The 22,944-nt window shown below is 44.4% G+C and overlaps 1 protein-coding gene across 1 annotated transcript; it reads left to right on the top strand.

The window, feature by feature from the left end:
* Nucleotides 1–10,222: 10,222 nt before the first annotated feature.
* On the top strand, nucleotides 10,223–22,642 carry TM4SF5 (transmembrane 4 L six family member 5). Its single transcript, XM_007523243.3, has 5 exons — nucleotides 10,223–10,452; nucleotides 20,665–20,745; nucleotides 21,769–21,908; nucleotides 22,164–22,344; nucleotides 22,423–22,642. Exons 1-5 carry the CDS (start codon nucleotides 10,282–10,284, stop codon nucleotides 22,435–22,437), a joined length of 588 nt encoding a protein of 195 aa, XP_007523305.2. The 5' UTR covers nucleotides 10,223–10,281; the 3' UTR covers nucleotides 22,438–22,642.
* Nucleotides 22,643–22,944: the final 302 nt, after the last annotated feature.

Raw genomic sequence — 22,944 nt, 5'->3', positions numbered from 1 at the left:
TAAAAAAAGAAGAGAAAACAATAGTGGGGATAGATAGCATAATGGTTATGCAAAGACTCTCATAGCCGAGACTCCAAAGTCAATCCCCCACACCACCACAAGCCAGAGCTAAGCAGTGCTCTGGTAAAAAAAAAAAAAAAAAAAAAAAAAAATGGGGCAAAGGGTAGATAGTATAATGGTTACACAAACAGACTGTCATGCCTGAGGCTCCAAAGTCTCGGGTTCAATCCCCTGCACCACCAAAAGCCAAGGCTGAACAGTGCTCTGATTAAAAAAAAGAGAGAGTATATTGTAAATCATTAACCTCCCAATAAAAAAATAAATACATTTTAAAAAAAGAGAGAGAAAGGGTTGAACCTGGGACCTCAGAGTCTCAGGCATGACAGTTGTTTGTTTGTTTGTTTTTTGCATAACCACTACACTCTTTCCCTGGCCCAGTCCTTTTTCTTTGAATTTGAGAGTTTCTCAAGTTTGCCCTCTGCATTCCGCATTCGCTCTGCCCAAGCTAGTTTCAGTTCTGTCCTTTGAGGCTTCTAGAGTTGACTGTAGTCATCCTTGTACTATCTGAGTTTCCACAGTTCTCTTTTCTTCACCAAATAAATGCTGATGCTTTTTTTTCTCCAAAAAAATCTATTTATTATGACCTGAAATATTATGACAGTAGCTAGAGAGCCAGACTTGCAAATGTGAGGTCCCAAGTTCAATCCCTGACATCACATATGCCAGAGAGATGCTCTGGTTCTCTCTCCTCCACCTTCTATCTCTCATAAATAATCCAAATAATAAATAAATATTTAAAATATTTATAACAGAGAGGAAAGAGAGAGCCAGAGCATCACTCTGGCATATGCACTGCTGAGAATGAGCAGGATATCATATTTGAGAGCCCAATGTTCTATTTATTTATTTATTTTCCCTTTTGTTGTCCTTGTTATCATCGTTGTTGTAGTTATTATTGTTGTTGTTATTGATGTCATTGTTGTTGGATAGAACAGAGAGAAATGGAGAGAGGAGGGGAAGACAGAGGGGGGAGAGAAAGACACCTGCAGACCTGCTTCACCGCTTGTGAAGCGACTCCCCTGCGGGGGGGGGGGGGGGGGGCTCGAACCTAATCCTTACGTTGGTCCTTGTGCCCGTCCTTGCACTTTGTGTCACGTGTGCTTAACCGGCTATGCTACCGCCTAACTCTGAGAGCCCAATGTTCTACCCACTGTACCACCTCCTGGTCGCACATATATATTTTCTTTCTCTTTCTTTCTGCCTTCCTTCCTCCTTTCCTTCCTTTTTCCCCTTCTTTCTTTCTTTTTTTCCCCCTAGGCAAAATGAGTGTTTATTGAAGCAAACTAATACGACAGGAAAGAAAGCTACACACACAGACACGTGTAGGCCCTTCAGAGTGAAAGCTGCTGTGTTTCAGGGCCCTCCCAGTTTTGTAGTGGAGGTTAGTTACTGTGAAAAGGTGAGGTAAGCTACTCTCTTCTATCCTTAATCCCCTCTCCAATCCATAATAGTGTTTGTTTGTTTATTTGTCAGGCAGCCCCCTGCTCCATCCTCCATTGCTGACACTATGGCCTATTTACATAATCATCGTTTTGCCTGATCTATCTTCTTTCTACCTTGAGATGGCCCTGCCTGCAGGCTACATTAATCCCTCCAGTTAAAACCCTCACAACCATTGCTACGGAGGCTTTCTACCTTCCCGCTCTTTCCTTTTCTTCACCCCCTTTCCTAGCCATTTCCTTTTCCAACTTGCCACTTCCGGTTCAAAATATATGAAAGCATTGTCTCTGATCAATAAAGACGAATTGCATTCCCGCTCCACCACGAGTTCCTGGTCTCTCTCCTGAGGTGCTGAGTAAGCAGCAGCCCAGGTTGTCTCCGGTGGAATTCTCTCCGACCCAGAGAGCACGTGCCCGGGAAGAAACACTCTCACGCTAGTCCCGCATTTATTTGTTTGTTTTTGTTCGTTTATCAGAGTCCTCCTCTCAGCTCTGGCTGATGGTGGTGCTGGGAATCAAACCTGGGACCTTTGCTGTCTCAGGCATGAAAAGTCTTCTTTTAATTATATTTTCTTTAGTAGGGAGATTAATGGTTTCCAGTAAATACACTTGTTGGTACACTGTAATGTTTCTTCTTTTTAAGATTTTATTTATTAATTAATGAGAAAGATCAGAGGAGAGAGAAACATAAACAACCAGATAGCACTCTGGTATGTGTGCTGCTGGGGATTGAACTCAGGACCTCATGCTTGAGAGTCTAATGTTTTTATTCACTGTGCCACCTCCTGGACCACCATGTGTAACGTTTCTCAGTTTGCTGGAAAACATTCTGACCCCCAGCCTGGGTCCTCCTCCACCATCTTCACCAGGACCTGATCCTGCCCCTGACCCAGAGTCCTTTACTTTGGTGCAGTACAGATACATTTTTCTTTTTCTTTTTTTTTTTTATATTTTATTTATTTTCCTTTGTTGTTGCCCTTGTTGTTTTATCATTTTTGTGATCATTACTATTGTTACTGATGTTATTGTTACCAGATAGGACAGAGAGAAATGGATAAATGAGGGGAAGACAAAGATGGGGAGAGAAAGACAGACACCTGCAGACCTGCTTCACGGCCTGTGAAGTGACTCCCCTGAAGGTGGGGAGCCAGGGGCTCGAACCAAGATCCTTACTCCAGTCCTTGAGCTTTGCACCATGTGCGCTTAACCCACTACGCTACCACCCGACCGCCTACATACACTTTTTATCTTAGCTTTTACCTTCTTATAGTACTCTTCTCCTTTGAGGAAAATTTTAGTAAAAATCTTCCAGGCTGGCAAAATTAACTCACTTTGACAGTGCGCTGCTTTGTCATGTACACACCATGAGTTCAAGAGCAGTCCTCACTGCATTGTATTGGAAGAAGCTTCTGTGCTATGGTCGCTCTCTCTCTCTCTCTCTCTCTCTTTTCATGTCTTTCATTAGAATAAATAAATTACTTTTGAAATAAATTCCCCTGAAATTCTATTAACTGAATTCCTGTTACTAATATATCTTGCATATAGAATTGTATGGCATGTAATATAATAAGCATGTGTGAACCAGCCACAGAGAAAGGAAAGAGGTTTCTTTTTTTCTTTATTGGGGTATTAATGGCTTATAGTCAACAGTAGTTGGTACATGTGTAACATTTCTCAGTTTTTCCCAAAATATTCTAATACCCCCCTCACCTCAGTTCTCCTCCACCATCATGTTCCGGGTTGTTCCCACCTCTGAGTCCTTTACTTTGGCGCAATACACCAGAGAGAGTTATGTTCTTTTTCCCTTTTCTCTTCTTTTCTTTTTGCCTCCAGGGTTATCGCTGGGGCTTGGTGTAGATATGACAAATCCACTGCTCCTGGGGGCCATTTTTTTTTTTCATTTATTGGATAGGACAGAGAATTTGAGAGAGGAGGAGGAGGAGATAGGGAGGGAGAGAGAAAGATAGATATCAACCCCCTGCAGGTGTGTAGGGTTGGGGGCTGGGGAGAGATCAAATCGGGATCCTTGAGTGGGTCCTTGTGTTTCATACTATGGACACTTTTTACCCAGTGTGCCGCCTCCTGACCCCCAAGAGCTTTTTAACTTTTACTGAAAAGTGCTGCCACCTAGACGCAGGACTAGTAAAATCACACACAAATATGTGGCTTGCTCTTGACCTCACTTTCTGTCCACTGAGACAAAGGCCTACTTCCCTCTTCAGGCCCAGGGTGGGAGGGTCCAGCATTTGGGAAACTGTTCTACTAGTTAAACATTACTCCTCATGATTCAGCAGACCCTGTCCTTATCAGGCTCACCCAAGACCTGTATTCTCCACCTCTGCTACCCAGTCTTTGTTCCTCTTCTTCCTGTGCTGTTTCTAAATGATGTCTACACAATTCCCTCCCTGATGACTTCTGCTTATTATGCTTATTTATTTATTTTTCACTTTTTTTTTTACTTCTGCTTATTTGTGTTTTCAGTTACCTCATAGTTTATACTCACTCTTTTCCCACATACATATGTCAGTACTTCTCGGCCTCCTCATTTTCCTTTTCCATCTCCTCTCCTCCTCCTCCTCACTCTTCTCCTCCTCCTCCTTCTCTTCCTTCTTCTCATTTCTGGGGTTTCACTACTCTGAGATGACTTTTCAGATAGAGACAAGGAGCAGAGAAAAGAGAGGGAAAGACCACTTTACTGAAACTTACTTCAATGTAATAGGGCCTGGATTTGAACCTGTGTTGTGCACATGGCAAAGCAACACACTATCCAAGTGAGCTATTTTCCTAATCCAAAACGATCTTTATTATTTCACCAGAGCACTACTCAGCTCTGGTGATACCTGTGATTGAGCCATTTAGTAACTTGGGGTGTGAAAGTCTAGTCCCTGTTCTTTTTTTTAGAACTAGGACCTCCACATATGTGGTTTCACTGCTCCTAGACCATTTTTTTTTTAATAGAGGCAGAGAGAGATTGAGAAGAGAGGGGAAGAGAGTCCTGTAGCACTACTTCAAAACTTGTTCCCCCTGTAGGTGGGAACTGGGGGCTTGAACCTGGATCCTTGAGTTCCATAATGTGTGTCACCACCACCCAGCCCCCAGACCATTTTTCATTCAGACACAGACAGAGAAGGAGAAGAGTCAGAGTGAGGGTAGACAGCACAGCACCAGAGCTACACTCCCCCCACCAAAGACACACACACACACACACCCAGCACCAAGGCCCTCCTGTGTAGTATTGTCTAAGTACTGCTCTCAGTTTTGAGACAGCTTTCATTCAAGTCATCTCACAATGAAATGTCCCAAGAGGGGGTCGGGCAGTAGAGCAGTGGATTGAGCTCACATGGCACCAAGCGCAAGAACCAGCAGAAAGATCGCAGTTCGAGCCCCCGGCTCCCCACCTGCAGGGGAGTCGCTTCACAGGTGGTGAAGCAGGTCTGCAGGTGTCTGTCTTTCTCTCCCCCTCTCTGTCTTCCCCTCCTCTCTCCATTTCTCTCTGCCCTATCCAACAACAACAACATCAACAACAGCAATAACCACAACAAGGCTACAACAACAAGGGCAACAAAAGGAGGGAAAAATGGCCTCCAGGAGCAGTGGATTCATGGTGCAGGCTCCGAGCCCCAGCAATAACCCTGGAGGCAAAAATAAATAAATAAGTGAATAAATAAAATAAATAAATGAAATGTCCCAAGAATGAAGTTCCAGCTGTTGACCAGTTGTCAGTCATTCAGTCAAGGTACCTCTGCTGGGCAGAGCTCTTCTCTCAAGTTACCTTGCAGGCATTGGCCTACACATCTACCTTGGGTTAGTTACTTATTTCTAGATCTACCAGCTAAGGGCCTGGGTTATGGGACTTAATGCCAGTCAGCTATTCTGTGCAACAACAACAAAAACTCCTTATTGCTTTAGTGAGAGACACATGTAAGCCTTTAGGTCCAGGAGATAGTTCACCTACTACAGCATATGCCCTGGGTTCAACCCTTGGCATCAAATGGAAGTACCATTTGGATGGCACCAAGGAGCTCTATTTATGGTGGTATGGTGCTATAATGTCTCTTTTCTCTCCTTTTCTTTTTCAAAAAAATATTAGACCATGGAGGCCTCTCAGCAATGTCACTCATGCAGTCTGGCATATACATGAGGCCCTTGAGACATATAACAAAAACAGAAGCAAATATGAGGACTTACGTCACTCTCATGTATATGGTTGGTTGGAGGTCAGTTACCATAAGCTGGGCCTCTTCCTCAGCCTTCCATCTTCCTTTTACCAATGGGATAAACTGGGACAGCAATGACAGGATAAGAATTGTCAAGTATAGGAGTCGGGCGGTAGCACAGCAGGTTAAGTGCACGTGGCACGAAACGCAAAGGCCTGCCTAAGGATCCCGGTTCGAGCCCCTGGCTCCCCACCTGCAGGGGAGTCACTTCACAGGCGGTGAAGCAGGTCTGCAGGTGTCTATCTTTCTCTCCCCCACTCTGTCTTCCCCTCCTCTCTCCATTTCTCTCTGTCCTATTCAACAACGACAGCAATAACAACAACAATAATAATAACCACGACAATGATAAAAAAAAAAAACAAGGACAACAAAAGGGAAAATAAATAAAAAAATATTAAAAAAAAAAAAAAAAAAAGAATTGTCAAGTAGGTGGCCAGGCGGTAGCACAGCGAGTTAAAAGCACATGACACAAAGTGTAAGGATGATCCTAGTTAGAGCCACCATCTTCCCACCTGTGTGTGTGTGTGGGGGGTCACTTCACAAGCAGTTCTTCTTCTTCTAGCGTTTGCCCTTCTTCCGTAGTCAGTCAACAGGTCAGGTTGAAAGCTGGCAGGAGCTGCTTGTTGCTGGCTTTGAAAGTGACTGGGATCCATGTGGATTCAGTCGGCTAGGAAGGATCATCAGTTTCCCCAATGAATGGGTACTCACGGGATGCACCACGAGAAGGTCGATCCAATGCATCCCAAGCAGTGAAGCAGGTCTTCAGGTGTCTATCTTTCTCTCCCCCTCTCTGTCTTCCCCTCCTCTCTGGATTTCTCTCTATCCTATCCAACAACAGCAATAACAATAACAAGGGCAACAAAAATGGGGGAGGAAAAATAACCTCCAGGAGTAGTAGATTCATAGTGCAGGCACCGAGCCCCAGTGATACCCCTGAAGGCAAGAAAAAAGGAAAGGAAAGGAAAGGATCTTCAAAGAGTGAAGATATTTTAATGCCATTCTTGTAGAGTTTTAGAGTGTTTTGATATATGTCCTATTTGTGGTGGTCTGGTTGTTTATAGGAGACCTTTCAGAACTTCTTTCAGGGCAGGCTTGGTGATGGTTGCTTCCTTCAACTGTTGCTTGTCTGAGAAGGTTTTGATGCTTCCATCTAGTCTGAATGACAGTCTAGCAGGATATAGTATTCTTGGCTGAAAGCCTTTCTCATTGAGCACTCGATAGATATCTTGCCATTCTCTTCTGGCCTGTAGTGTTTGTATGGAGAAGTCTGCTGCTAATCTTATGGGTTTTCCTTTGTAGGTGACTCTTTGTTTTTCTCTTGCAGCCTTCAGGATCCTTTCTTTATCCTTATTCCTTTCCATTCTAAGTATGACATGTCTTGGTGTCTTTAGGTCTGGGTTAATTCTGTTTGGGACCCTCTGGGATTCTTGAATCTTTATGTCTTTGGTGTTGTCTAGACTAGAGAAATTTTCAGCTATTATGGCCTGGAGAATGCTTTCTTCCTCTCCTTCTCTTTCTTCCTCTGGTAAGCCAATAATGCGTATATTGTTTCTTTTGAAGTCATCCCATAGGACTCTGTTGTTGTTTTCAGCATCTCTTAATCTCTTTTTGAGATCTCTTAATTCTTTTTTAGTTGTCTCTAATTCATCCTCAATCTTGCTAATTCTGTCTTCAGCCTCATAGATTCTATTCTCTCTGCCCTCTACTGCTCTCTGGAGTTCATCTATTTTGTTGCCCTGCTCTGATACTGTTTTAGCTTGTTCAGCTAGTTGCCTTCTTAGCTCAGCGATTTCAGCTTCCAGCTCTCTAATAACCATGAGATTATTAGAATTTTCTTCCATATTCTCATTTTTTGTTCCTGCATTTATGATTACAATTTTTTCAAATTCTTTACTCACTCCTGTTATTATTTCCTTAGCTAATGTTTGGATGTTGAACTCGTTGTTTTGTGCTTCACCCTCTGGAGGACTTTTAGTTGGACTCTTGTCCTGGTTCGAGTCTCCAATATTTTTTCTTGTTGTTTTAACCATTTTATATATTATGTTATGAGTTCCCTTTATCAGTACTTTTCAAATTATTGATCACTATTGCCTGGATTGACTTGTGTCCAAGTAATTTAATTAAAGGGTTTACCGTGGTGGAAGTTAACAGTTTTTTCAATCCCTGAGTTGGAGCTCAGTGGTGTAAAAGCCTCTTTTTTTTTTCTTCCCTGTAGGCTATGGGAGCCTGAGGGCTTTTAAACTGTCAATAGGCTTCTTAGCTTAATCACTGACTCCTGACCAAGAGATAAAGCAGGGTGTGGCAGAGATAATCCAGTGGTTATGCAAAGAGACTTTCACAGCCCCTCAGCTATGCCACCGAGGTATAGGTCTTCTCCTGAGTTTCCCGGTTAGATCTCTGTCCCCTGGTATCCCTCCCTGTTGCTGCTCCAGATTCTGAGGGTAGTAGCAATGGAGACTCAGAGTTGCACTTCGTGAGTCTCTGGGGAGTCCTCTCCTCCCTTCAGCTGTCCCCTTGTTGTGGAGCAGACTGGAGGTGGTGTCTCCACTGATAAACTGTTGAACTGTTAGCAGCCACTTAATCTCTCCTTAGGCCCCTCTCTCCTCTCTGTCACCAGCCACGCGTGTTTGTACTCACGGGTGATTTACTGGGTTCCTGTGGTCATTCTAGTCCTGTCTTGTTTCGGTCCGGGTGGTCTCCTTTGGTATTCCTAGTTGATCCGGGAGAGGAGCAATTTTTTTTTTTTTTTTTTTTGTAATTTAAAGAGAATACTCTTTAAATTACAGCTGACAGAAACGCAGCCCAAATTGGTTGAGGTCATCAGAAATCTCCAAAGAATGAGCAGGTTTTAGTTTAGCTGGACCTGCAAGTTCAAAGTAGATCATCTAGATGCCATCTATCTCAGAAAGAGGGAAAGAAGAAGGAGAAAAGGAAATACAAAGATCAGAAAAAAAAAACAGGGTTCTGGGGCCAGGCAGTGGCTCACTCAGTTGAGCGCACATGTTACAGTGTGTAAGGACCCAGGTTCGAGCCCCCATCCCCACCTGCAGGAGAAAAGCTTTGTGAGTGGTGAAGCAAGGCTGCAGGTTTCTCTCTGTGTGTCTCTCCCTCTCTATCTCCCCCTTCCTTCTAGATTTCTGGATATCTCTATCCAATAAATAAATAAATAAAGATAATTTTTAGAAAAGAAAAACAGGGTTCAGGGGCAGTGGGTAGATAGCATAATGGTTATGCAAAGAGCTCTGAAGTCCCAGGTTCAAACTCTGCCGCCACCCCCCACCCCCCCACACACACCACCATCAGCCAGAGCTGAGCAGTGCTCTGGTAATAAATAAATAAATAAATAAATAAATAAATAAATAAATAAAAAGAAAAACATGGGTCAGGTGGTAGCACACCTGGTTGAGCATACACATTACAATGTGCAAGAACCCAGGTTCAAGCCTCCAGTCCCTACGTGCAAGTAATAAAGAAATGCTGCAGATGTCTCTCTCTCTCTCTCTCTGTCTCTTAATGTCCCTCTCCCCTCTCAAGTTTCTCTCTGACTCTATCCCAAATAAATAAAGATTTAAAAAAAATGTTCAGGGGGTCGGGCAGTAGCGCAGCAGGTTAAGCACACATGGCATGAAGCACAAGGACCGGTATAAGGATCCCGGTTTGAGATACGGTTCCCCACCTGCAGGGGAGTCGCTTCACAGGTGGTGAAGCAGTTCTACAGGTGTCTGTCTTTCTCCCTCTCTGTCTCCCCTCCTCTGTTTATTTCTGTCCTGTCCAACAACAACAATAATGACAACAACAATAATAACGGCGGGGGTCAGATGATAGCGCAGCAGGTTGAGCACACATGGCGCCAAGCACAAGGACCGGTGTTAGGATCCCAGTTGGAACCCCCAGCTTCCCACCTGCAGGGAGGGGGGGTCGCTTTGCTGGGGGGAAGGGACATTTCACAAATGGCAGAAAAGTGAAGTAAATGTCTCTCCTGTTCTCTGTTTCTTACTCTTTATTTAAAAAGAGAGAGGGGACTGGGCTGTGGTGCACCTGTTTAAGCACACATAGGACTATACAGAAGGACCCATGCAAAAATCCAGGTTTGAACCCCTGCTCCCCAGCTTCAGCAATAGTGAAGCAGGTCTACAGGTGCCTATCATTCTTTCTCCCTGTCTCCCCTCCTCTGTCCATTTCTCTCTGTCTATCCAATAAAACAGGAAAAAAGAAAGTGTCCACGAGGAGCAGTGGATTCCTAGTGCTGGCACTGAGCCCTAACAATAAACACTGGAGGCAAACAAGCAAAAAGAGATCAAGAGAGTGAACAGAGGGGCTAAGGAGAGTTGTGTGTAGAAAGACCAGACTAACCCCAATTTCCTCTGTGTCAGGCTTCCCCTCCTTCACCACATCCTCTGTTCCACCTCCACCTCCTCTTTGCTCACATCTCCTGCCTCTCTCCCCCCATCCTCCTACCTTGCCAGTTTCTGCCACACCTCCTTCTCGACCTTTGCTCCCTGCTCCAGGCTTGTTTGCCTCTGCACCAGAGCAGCTCAGGCTCACTTTCACTGCCTGTCCTCAACATGTGCACAGGAAAGTGTGCTCGCTGTGTGGGACTCTTCCTCATCCCCCTGTCCCTCATCTGCATCGTGGCGAATTCCCTTCTGCTGGTGCCTAATGGGGAGACCACCTGGACCAAAAAACTCAGCAAGCAAGTCTGGTACATGGCTGGCTTCATTGGTGGGGGCCTGATGGTGAGAAATCTGGCAAAAGGACAAGCTGGGTGGTTGGAGCCCTAGAGGGGGTATAAAAGGCAGAGAAGGGGGGAAAGGACCTTCTGTCCTTTCTGGGTGTGGACACCAGTGGGGTGGTGGGGACCTGGGATGTGTCATCCCTCCACTGTCCCCCAAAGAGCAAACAGTAGAGGTTCTGAAGAAGCCCCAGGGTCCTAGACAGCTTAACTGGGGTGCATGAGACAGAAGGAAACCTTCCTGCTCTAAGCAGCTTCCCTTCTAGAACAGGGTAAATTTCCCACCCCCTCTGCATTCCTACTATGGAGCTGATCCTAGATACAAGGGTCAGGCAGAAGGAGCAGCTGGTTGTGTGGGAGTTTATCAGGGCAAATGATAATGAGCATAGGGCTAGGGTACAGTGAAGTGATACCGAGTGGAGTCAGGGAGCAATTATCACAGACCAGTCATTTTTCTTATCATTGTTGTTAAGGATTTATTTGCCTATTACTAATGAGAGGGAGAGAGAGGAGAAGGAGAGAGGAAGCCAAAGCAATATTCTGGCCCAAGTGATGCTAGGGATTGAACTCAGTATATCATACTTGAGAATCCAATGCTTTACCCATTACACTATCTGTTGGGTCACAGATGAGTCATTCTACCTACTTATTAAGTTTGTCCTGCCCCCCTCGCCATCCCCTGCTTCTATCCATGTCCAGTCCCTCTCAGCCCACATTTCTAGCTGCCCACTCCAGCCACTAAGGATCAACTTTGAAACTAGGTAAGGATCAGTATGACAGAGGAGGTGCCCTGTCAGAAGTGGAGGGGAAGGAGACAGATTTACTGGACTCCCTAACTTCCATCCATCTACCAACCTACTCCCCATTTAGAGGAAGTTTGTTTGGCTGTTACCAGAGCACTGCTCAACTCTGGTTTATGGTGGTGCCAGACATTAAACCTGGGACCTTGGAGTCTCAGGCAGCAAAGAATTTTGCATAAAAGGGAGGAGGGGAAGACAGAGAGGAGGAGAGAAAGATAGACACCTGCAGACCTGCTTCACCGCCTGTGAAGCGACTCCCCTGCAGGTGGGGAGCCGGGGTTCAAACCGGGATCCTTATGCCAGTCCTTGTGCTTTGCGCCACCTGCGCTTAACCCCCTGTGCTACAGCCCGACTCCCTTTTTTTTTTAACTATTTAAGTCATATAGACAAGTGGTCAGATTCTTAGAACATAGCTCTATGAACCTTTACAAAGGGAACACATCCCTGCACCCAGCAAAGACACAGATTATTTTCCTGACTTTTACCCCATAGATTAATTTTGGTTTAGTATGTTTTATATTTATTTATTCCCTTCTGTTGCCCTTGTTGTAGTTATTGTTGTTGTTATTGATGTCATCATTGTTGGATAGAACAGAGAGAAATGGAGAGAGGAGGGGAAGACAGAGGGAGGAAGAAAGACAGACACCTGCAGACCTGCTTCACCACTTGTTAAGCGACTCCCCTGCAGGTAGGGTGCCGGGGGCTCAAACTGGAATCCTTACGCCAGTCCTTGCACTTAACCCACTGCACTACTGCCTAACTCCCTGGTTTAGCATTTTATATAAGTGAAATCATACATTATGAATACTCTTTAAAGATAATTTAAAATTTTTATTCACTAAGAACAATTTTTTAAATTTTTTCTTTATTGGGGAATTAATGGTTTACAATTGACAGTAAAATACAGTAGTTTGCACATATGTAACATTTCTCAGTTTTCCACAGAACAACTCAACCCCCATTAGGTTCTCCTAATGGGGGTTGAATTGCCATCATGTTCCAGGACCTGAACCCTCCGGCCCCACCCCAGAGTCTTTTACTTTGTTGCAATACACTAACTCCAGTCCAAGTTCTGCTTTGTGTTTTCCCTTCTGATCTTGTTTTTCTACTTCTGTCTATGAGTGAGATCATCCATATTCATCCTTCTCTTTCTGACTTATCTCACTTAACATGATTCCTTCAAGCTCCATCCAAGATGAGATGAAGAAGGAGAATTCACCATTTTAATAACTGAGTAGTATTCCATTGTGTATATAGACCACAATTTTCTCAGCTACTCATCTGTTGTTGGACACCTGGGTTGCTTCTATGAATACTTTCGTATGGGGCTTCTGGTTCATCCATAGTTATTCATTTATTTATGTATTTTTGTCACAACTGGACTTCACCACTCTGAATCAACTTTGTCAGATTGAAGAAGAAAGGCAGACAGGGAAGCAGTACAGTGTATAAAACACTGGACTCTCAACTACAAAGTCCTGAATTCAATCTCTGACATTGCACATGCCAGAATGATGCTCTGCTTCATTCTCTCTCCTCCACTCATTCTCACTAATTAAGAAAGAAGAGAGGGAGACCGTTAGGTGATGGCATAGTAGGTAAAAGTGTTAGTCTATCAAACATGATTTTTTTTTTTTTTTAACCAGAGCACTGCACAGCTCTGGCTTACATTTGTGCTGGGGATTGAACCTGGGACCTTTGATGCCTCAGTCATTCAAGTCTTTTTGCATAACTACTATGTTGTCTCCCCAGCCCTCAAACATGTATTCTTGAGTTTCATCCCTGGCATTTCATGTGACAGAGTGATACTCCAATACTCTTTCTCACTTTCTTCTTCTCTATTTATTTATTTTTATTTATTTATAAAAAAGGAAACACTGGGAGTCGGGCTGTAGCGCAGCGGGTTAAGCGCACGTGGCGCAAAGCTCAAGGACCGGCATAAGGATCCCGGTTCAAGCCCCCGGCTCCCCACCTGCAGGGGAGTCGCTTCACAAGCGGTGAAGCAAGTCTGCAGATGTCTATCTTTCTCTCCCCCTCTCTGTCTTCCCCTTCTGTCTCCATTTCTCTCTGTCCTATCCAACAACGATGACAACAATAACAACAACAATAATAACTAAAAAAACAATAAAAACCAAGGGCAACAAAAGGGAAAACAATTGATCAACAATTTGTTTGGCTTTGTTTGTTAACTCTCTTTTCAGTCACCAGGTTCCAGATGTCATCAGGATGCCGGCCAGGCTTCCCTGGACTGAAGACCCCACCAATGTGTCCTGGAGCTCCGCTTCCCCAGAGACCCACCCTACTAGGGAAAGAGAGAGGCAGGCTGGGAGTATGGATCAACCTGTCAACGCCCATGTTCAGCTGGGAAGCAATTACAGAAGCCAGACCTTCCACCTTCTGCAACCCACAAAGACCCTGGGTCCATGCTCCCAGAGGGATAGAGAATGGGAAAGCTACAAGGCAGGGGATTGGATATGGGGATTGGGTGGTGGGAATTGTGTGTAGTTGTACCCCTCCTACCCTATGGTTTTGTTAATTTATCCTTTCTTAAATTTAAAAAAAGGGGGGGAAACAAATAAATGTGAAAAATTAAAAAAAAAAAAAAAAAGGAAACACTGACAAAGCCATACCATAGGATAAGAGGGGCACAACTCCACACAGTTCCCACCACCAGACCTCTGTATCCCATCCCCTCCCCTGATAGCTTTCCTATTCTTTATCCCTCTGGGAGTATGGACCCAGGGTCATTGTGGGATGCAGAAGGTGGAAGGTCTGGCTTCTTTAATTGCTTCCCCGCTGAACATGGGCATTGACAGGTTGATCCATACTCCCAGCCTGCCTCTCTCTTTCCCTAGTGGGGCAGGGTTCTGGGGAATCAGAGCTCCCGGACACATTGGTGGGGTTGCCTGTCCAGGGAAGTCTGGTTGGCATCATGGTAGCATCTGGAACCTGGTGGTTGACAGGAGAGTTAACATACAAAGCCAAACAGATTGTTGAACAATCATGGACCTAAAGGCTGGAATAGTGCAGATGAAGAGTTGGGGGGGGGCTCCATTTTGTAGATAGCTAGTAGGCATATTTTAGTTACATTCCAAAGGGCCTGTGACTATACTAGTTCTCTCTCTCTCTCTCTCTCTCTGTGTGTGTGTGTGTGTGTGTGTGTGTGTGTTTGCCTGAGCCTGAAATCTGATATGCAGGTGGATCCTAATTATTATCTGGGGAGGTGGTGTCATGGCTGGAAAAAGGACCAGAAAGCTGGATCAGGGAAGAGAGTAGTTCCCAAATATGGGGAAGGTGTCTAAATATTGTTGACTATAAACCCCATAGATTTTATCTGATCTGGGGCTCATATTTAACTTATGAGCCTATGTGACCTCTGTAGATCTGAACTCACATTCTGTGGTCATCAGTAGTAACATTCCAAGCTGCCCCAATATCAGGACCCATCTTCCTCAGGTGTAGTATAAAATATGTTGTCCAGCCTTCCTTCAGAGGATGGAGCATTCTCTACCATTGTTGATCCATGATGAGGGCAAGGTTCTATGGGGGCTCACAAAGGGGTCTGTTTTGTTGTTCCTGATAGAGATGACCAGTAACAATGGAGAGGAGATTGATTTGAGGTGGCCCATCAAGTCTGTTTGGGAATCTCAGGACTCCCTGACTAGGGCCCCAGCTGATGGGGTGGCCTGATAGTGACTAAAGAGTCATTGTTAAAGTATGCCAATCTCTTGCCCTTATTCAGTTTTTGTAGTCCTTGCTTTGATAAGGATAGCTTGGAAGTAAGTGAGAGAAGTATAATAGGAAATAGATGAGGAGGGTATCTAAGCCTAAGTAGAAACTATTTCATTATGGACTTCAAACTGACTCACTGCAGACTATTGTGTACTTTTGCTTTCAGGTATATATTTTGCCCTAATTTATGGATACATGTGAACATACGCTCTATCTCATGGGACCTGGTCTATATCTAGGTTTTGGGACTTTGTTAGGAAGTGAACCACCTGGAATGGAATTAGAGAATCCTATGAAAGGAAAGGTCTCCCCTGAGTAATGAGGCTGAAGGGTTGACATTCCATGCCTGATGTCTCTGGACACAATCTGAAGTGAAGCATGCTGAGGTGGTACTCGTTGGGTTCATTAGGTTGGGATCCATGGATGCGATAACATTTGGTATGAATTAAGAGAAGCAAGCAGGAAAGTGAGCCCCACTCTAGAGGTTCCAGGACTGGGAGAATATAGGCTCTCTGGAGGAAGTGGGAGGTTCCTGCTGTCTTAGGGTTTAAGAAGGCAATAGATAGTTATTGCTACAGTCACATTATTTGGCAATTGGGTTAACTTTGAAAAATCCCTTTGTTGGCGTTGGGTGGTAGCGCAGCGGGTAAAAGCACACGTGGCGCGAAGCGCAAGGACCCGCACAAGGATCACGGTTCAAGCCCTGTGTTTAACCCACTGCGCTACCGCCCAACTCCCCTTTGACATTATTTTTATCCAGCTGTGCCACCAGTTGTTTCTGTTCTCCCTGGTCTAAGCTTTTAAGAGAGTCAACATATCAAAGACTCAGCCTACGAGCTGTACATTAAAAATTTGAGACATTCTGGGGAGTCGGGCAGTAGAACAGCGGGTTAAGCACAAGTGGTGCAAAGTGCAAGGACCAGAGTAAGGATTCCAGTTCAAGCTCCCAGCTCCCCACCTCAGGGGGGGTCACTTCACAGGCAGTGAAACAGGTCTGCAGTTGTCTATCTTTCTCTCCCCTTTTCTGTCTCATAGTCCACAGGCAAAGCCACTACTCCAGCCTGGCACTGTTCTCTCCCCCTTTCTGTCTTTCCCTCCTCTCTCCATTTCTCTCTGTCCTATCCAACAAAAATGGCATCAACAACAACACAACAATAACTACAATAATAAAAACAACAAGGACAACAAAAGGAATAAATTAAAAATTATAATTTTTTTAAAAGTTTGAGACATTCAATCACTTTTCCCCTCTCATATTCATTAAATAGTGCTTTATATGACTATAAATTAATAGTAGTGTACATAAACACCATTTCCACCACCAAAAGACTGTGCCCCATCCCACCCCCCACCCACCATCACCCCCATAAAGCCGAACATCCACCCTCACCCTCAACCCAGGGTTTTTACTTTGCTTCACTTTCTTCTTTTCCCTCTCTTCTTAGTAAATAAATAAATGCTTCTGAGAAAGAGAGAGAAAGTGACCATAGCAGAAAAGCTTCCTCCACTGTGGTAGAGACTGGGATCAAACCTGGGTCATGTGCGTGGCCAAGCAGGTGCACTGTCCAGGTAAGCTAGCATGCCTACATTCATCAGCGTTTGTTTGCTTGCTTGCTTGCTTGTTTTAGATAGAGATAGGAAGCAGAGAGAGTGAAAGTTTCCTTGGGGGGGGGGAGGCAGGGATTAAACCTGAGTCACACAAATGGCAAAGCAGCATACTATCCAACTGAGCCATATCCAATTCAGCCATATCCACATTTTTTTACACTTTTTTAAATATTTATTTTATTTATTTATTCCCTTTTGTTGCCCTTGTTGTTTTATTGTTGTAGTTATTATTGTTGTTGTCATTGTTGGATAGGACAGAGAGAAATGGAGAGAGGAGGGGAAGTCAGAGAGGAGGAGAGAAAGATAGACACCTGCAGACCTGCTTCACCGCTTGTGAAGCGACTCCCCTGCAGGTGGGGAGCCGGGGTTCGAACCAGGATCCTTATGCCGGTCCTTGTGCTTTGTGCCACCTGCACTTAACCCGCTGCGCTACAGCCCGACTCCCCATATCCACATTTTAAGGATTTCTTTATGAGAGAGAGAGAACCAGAACACCACTCCAGTATATATTGTGCTGGGGGTCATATATACACCATTATTGCTTTCTACCACTGAGCTGTCTCCTTGGCCACAATTCCATATTATTATGGGTAATTGTGATTTGTTATGTCTTATGTATTTCATTGTGTAGACTCAGTACAATCTATTTTAAACATTCTACTACTGATGGATGTTTGGATAGTTCCCAACTTGGGTTTACAACAAATAATGCCACTAGTGGTCCGGGAGGTGGCACAGTGGCTAAGGCACTAGACTCTCAAGCATGAGGTCCCGAGTTCAATCCCCGGCAGCACAAGTACCAGAGACATGGCTGGTTCTTTCTCCCATCCTATCTTTCTCATGAATAAATAAATAAATCCTAAAAAAAAAAATTGCCACTATACACATTATAATTTCTTTGGGTGAAGATATATTTGCACTCTGTTGGATACATACAATATAAGTTTGAACTGCAGGGTCACAACTGTACCTCAATTTCCTCTTCCTTCCTTCCTTTCTTTCCTATTCCTCCTTCTCCTCCTCTTCCTCTTCTTCTTTCTTCTTCTCTCCCACTCACCCTGTGTGCACCATGCTTCATGCTACTGCTTCACAATTATGTAATTCCACTACTCCTGCTATTTTTTTTTTATAATTTTTTAATTCCCCAAAGGGGGTACACTCTATTTATTTATTTATTTTCCTTATTGTTGCCCTTGTTTTATTGTTGTTGTAGTTATTATTGTTGTTATTGATGTCGTCGTAGTTGGATAGGACAGAGAGAAATGGAGAAAGGAGGGGAAAACAGAGAGGGGGAGAGAAAGACAGACACCTGCATATCTGCTTCACTGCTTATGAAGCGACTCCCCTGCAGGTGGGGAGCCAGGGCTCGAACTGGGATCCTTACACCGGTCCTTGCACTTTGCACCATATGCGCTTAACCTGCTATGCTACTGCCAGACATCCTAACTTTTTAATTTATTTTTAGATAGATACAGAGAGGGAGATGGGGACACAGAAAGGAAAGATACCACATCATATGCTGTGCATGGTACTCCCATGTGGTGCTGGGGCTCAACTCTGGGGCCTTACACATGGTAAAGTATATATATGTTTTATCCAATGAGCTATCTCCCTACCAGATTTTCTGGGGTTTTTTGTTTGTTTTTAGAAATTTATTTTATTTTAATTTTTATTAGAGAAAGAGAGACTGAGACCAGAGCACTGCTCAACTCTGGCTTATGGTGGTGCTAGGGATTGAACCTGGGACCTCAGAGCTTCAGGCATGAGAGCCATTTACATGGCCATTATGCCGTCTCCTCAGACCCAGATTTTCTGTTTCTATTTTTGCTTGTTTGTTTGTTTTTGGTTGTGTTGGTAGGCTTATTTTTAATAGAGTTCTGGAAAAGGAACTCAGTACCTTATGTATAATCTTTTTTTTAAAAAATTATTTATTTATTTATTTTGATAAACAAATTGAGAAGGAAGGAGAGAAAGAAAGAAAGAAAGAAAGAAAGAAAGAAAGAAAGAAAGAAAGAAAGAAAATATGGACCTGCAGCACTGCTTCACTACTTGTGAGGCTTCCCCCCTGCAGCTAGAGACCAGTGGGCTTGAACTTGAGTCCTTGTCCTCTGTAAAGTCTGTGCTTTACCAAGTACACCACCACTTGGCACCCCTGGTGATATTCTTAATAACATTGTTTCTCTAGCTTACTTTGTATATAACACATATAGCTTAGTAAGCTTTCTGATCCACAGCAGACAAAAAGCTAAGGTGGGGACTGGGGCCGGGTGGTGGCACACTTGCTTAAGCGCACGTTACAGTGTGCAGGGACCCAGGTTAGAGTCCCCAGTCCCCACCTGCAGGGGGAAAGCTTTGTGAGTGGTGAAGCAGGGCTGCAGGTGTCTCTCTGTCTCTCTCCTATCTCCCCCTCCCCTCTCAATTTCTGGCTGTCTCTATCCAATAAATAAAATAAGATAATAAAAGAAAATTAAAAAAAAGTTTTGGGGCTGGTATATTGCACCAATGTAAAAGACTCTGGGGTGGGGGGGAGAGAATACAGGTCCAAAAAGGCTGACAGAGGACCTAGTGGGGGTTGTATTGTTATATGAAAACTGGGGAATATTATGCATGTACAAACTATTGTATTTACTGTTGAATGTAAAACATTAATTCCCCAATAAAGAAATTTAAAAATAAATAAATAAATAAACAAAACAAAGTAAAAGACTCTGGGGTGGGGGGGAGAGTACATGTCTAAAAAGGATGATAGAGGTCACAGTGAAGGTTGTATTGTTATGTGGAAAACTGAGAAATGTTATGCATGTAGGAACTATTGTATTTACTGTCAAATGTAAAACATTAATCCCCCAATAAAGAAACTAAAAAAAAAAAAAAAAGATAAGTTTTGGGAAAGCCAAAGTTTACTCATGGGCCATAGGCAGCTCACCACATAAGCACTGCCTTTGTTTGAGCCTTGGTGAATCAGGATGGCACATGGAATTTGAGATACAATACAGGGCAATAATTAAAGATATCAGTAGGGAAAGTGAGGACATCATCCTCATTCAAGATGACTAGAAATTGACTAAGGGAAAAGGAATAAGGGGCTGATAGATTCAAAAGTCCTGAAAGGAAATGTTGAGAAGACTTGCAGTCTGGTTGGGGAAAGAGGATATTCCCATTGATAAAGGCAAGGAAGACAAATTAAAGGAAAAATTTGAGAGGACAATGTGAAGCTGCCTGAGTCTGAGCTAAAGCAGAGCTATTTAAGGCAGTTAAATCTGAATCCCAAAAGTCAGTTTAGGAAGAAACTGTTGGAAGAGGGAGTAACTATTGTCCCAGAGGGAATGTGAGGAAGACCACAGAGAAACACAGATGAAGAGGGCTTGGGGTGTATGTTGGTGACTCGTATAGTCCCCATGAAAACATTCTCCACCTCCCCCCATCATCCAAAGTCACCAGATTTACTCCACTGTTCCTTCCTCCTGCTAAGGGAATTTATAACTATTAAGCAATCACTCTAAGTCAGTCTGGATATTAAATCAACCTGCTAGTTCATTAAATCATGAGACTAGGGCAGAAGGAGAGTACATAATAATTCTGCAAAAGGCTTTCATGCCTGAGGCTCTGAAGTCTCAGGCTCAATTCCCAGCACTACCATAAACCAGAGCTGAGTAGTGCTCTGGTAAAAGCATTAACCTGAGAATAACCCAAGCTGGCTGGTCTTGCAGACCCTTTTTACAAAACTAAGATCCAGAGAGCTAAATCAGTTCATGGAGTGTGAAGTAAGCACAGTTATGGCATTATATGCAGGTGTCCTGATTCCTGCTTCATTGGCCACCTAGTATGTGACAAGATTCATAGGAATATAATGACACTGGGTCCCACCCCTCTGGAAGCTACAGTTGGACAGAGATGATATATAGGGGCATACATAATGATAAATTAAAGTCAAGCTGAACAGAGGAGAAGCAAAGATAAGGTCTTCCTAGAGTCCAAAGGGCTGGGACCTTCACAGGAAGCCCCAGGAGGAAGTCAGCACTGATGGAAGGTCTTGAGGTCCTAAGAAGACTATCACATAGATTCTTGTTCCATAGGTGCTGTGTCCAGGAATTGCAGCCGTTCGGGCAGGGGGCAAGGGATGCTGTGGTGCAGGCTGTTGTGGAAATCGCTGCAGGGTAAGATCCAAATTAAAATGGGATTCAGGATTCTGTTATACCAGAAGCGGTATCTGGAGCCACTCCTTTCCATGAATTGGCAGCTAACTTCAAGAGCCCCTCTGCAGAGTGCCAGTATCCACTCTACCCTCTAGCATCCACAAACTTTGGGTTTCAGTGGGTCTGACCAGAAGGGACTATAACCTTCATGTATCTTCATGACTGCTGGCTCATAAGAGTTAGACAAACTCCAAGTCCTGGGTTTGACGGGATGGGTATTTTCTTAAGAGATTTTATTTATTTTAATTATTGATTGATTGATTGGAATAGAGACAGTCAGAAATAGAGAGGGAAGAGAGATATAGAGAGGAAAAGAGACAGACACCTGCAGCCCAGATTCACCATTCATGAAGCTTTCCCCCAGCAGGTGCAGACAGGAGGCTTGAACCCAGGTCCTTGCACACTATAATGTGTGCGCTTAACCAGGTGCACCACCACCTGAACCCTTATTTATTTATTTTAATGAGAGAGATACAGAAAGAAAGATACAGAGGAGGGGGGGAAGAGAGAGATACCAGAGCACTGATCAGCTCCAGTTTATAGTGGTGCTGGGGACTGAACCTGAGACCTCAGTACCTCAGGTATGAGAGTGTTTTGCATAACAATTATGCTATCTCCCCAGCCTAGGAATGTGTAGTTTTAAATTTTATTCATTATTTTTATACTATTGTACTGAGACAGAAAGAAATCAAGAGGGAAAGGGGAGATTTAAAAGGAGAGAGAGAGAGAGAGAGGGAGGGAGAGAGAGAGAGAGAGAGAGAGGGAGGTAGGGAGGGGGAGAGAGAGAGAGACTACAGCACTACTTCACTGCTTGTGAAGTTTTCCCCCTGAGGTGGGGACGGAGGGCTAGAATCAGGGTTCTTGCACATGGTAACATGTGCCCTTAGCCAGGTGCGCCACCGCCTGGCTGGGGTGTGTATTTTTTAACAAGAGTTGAGAGGAAGGCAGTCTGACCCCGTCCCTGACCGTCTATTCTACACCCAGATGCTGCGCTCCGTCTTCTCCTCGGCTTTGGGGGTGATCGGAGCCATCTACTGCCTCTCGGTGTCCGGAGCAGCACTCCAAAGTGGTCCGTACTGCTCAGTGAATGGTGGAAAGTGGAGCTACCCTTTTGAAAACGACTCGTAAGACTTTGTGTTCCCGCCCTGCTACCCCCATTGTTCTCTCTCTCTCTCTCTCTCTCTCTCTCCCGCTGGGCTGGGTAAACTGGGCGAGACTGGGCTTCCTTCACCTGAGCCAAAGGAGCCCCCGGCAAATGCCCTCTGCACAGGTGCTTGGGGTGGGTGTGGAGGGCTGGGAACATGGTTGCAGGCTGTGGGAGGTTGAGTGAGAGGATGAAGCCACCTGCTCTCACATGACCCTGACCTCCCACCCCCCAGAGGCTCCTATTTGCTCAACCGAACTCTGTGGAGTGAGTGCACAAGTCCCCCTCATGTGGTCCTCTGGAACGTGACGCTCTTCTCCATGCTGGTGGCTGCCTCGTGCCTGGAGATTGTGCTGTGTGGGGTGCAGTTGGTGAACGCTGCTCTTGGTGTCTTCTGTGGCGACTGCAGGAAGAAGGTGGGATGGTGAACGGTGGGACCGTCCAGGAAACCCACTCGCCATCCCGCTGCATCCCCAATTTCTCTTTCTCTGCAGAGCTCCCCTCACTGAGGCTCCATTGACCTGGACACCCACCTGACCCGCCATGGTGAAGGAAAAAACTGCTCGGAACGCTTCTGTGCATCTCAGATTGTGCCCAATGACAGGAGTGCTCCAAGACTTCTGGATAATACAGGGGAGGCGGGGCATTGGAACTCTGTTTGAGGTCTCTCCGGGTGTTTTCTCAATAAATAGTCATTGAGCAATTAGCAAACAAGACTGACAAGTTCTGTGTTCTCAAGAAATTTAACATTCCAGAGCTGGGAGGTAATAGATCGTTTCATTGGGTCATAAGCACTTAATAAAGGGAAGGGTCAGAGTAGGGGGTTAGAGCGCTATTCAGAAAACTGAGAAATGTTACACATGTACCAACTACTGTATTCTACTATCGACTTTAAGCCATTAATCCTCCCAATAAAGAAAAGAAAAAGAAAAAAGAAAATAAAAAGGAGGGGGCAGTGACACACCCAGTAGAGCTGGCATATTACAGTGCACAGAGGCCTGGGTTCAAGCCCACTT

This window comes from Erinaceus europaeus, chromosome 12, assembly GCF_950295315.1.
Source record: "Erinaceus europaeus chromosome 12, mEriEur2.1, whole genome shotgun sequence".
In the NCBI taxonomy this organism is placed as follows: domain Eukaryota; kingdom Metazoa; phylum Chordata; class Mammalia; order Eulipotyphla; family Erinaceidae; genus Erinaceus; species Erinaceus europaeus.
Note: the sequence above shows the minus strand (reverse complement) of the source record. Positions and strands in the feature narration are given on the sequence as shown.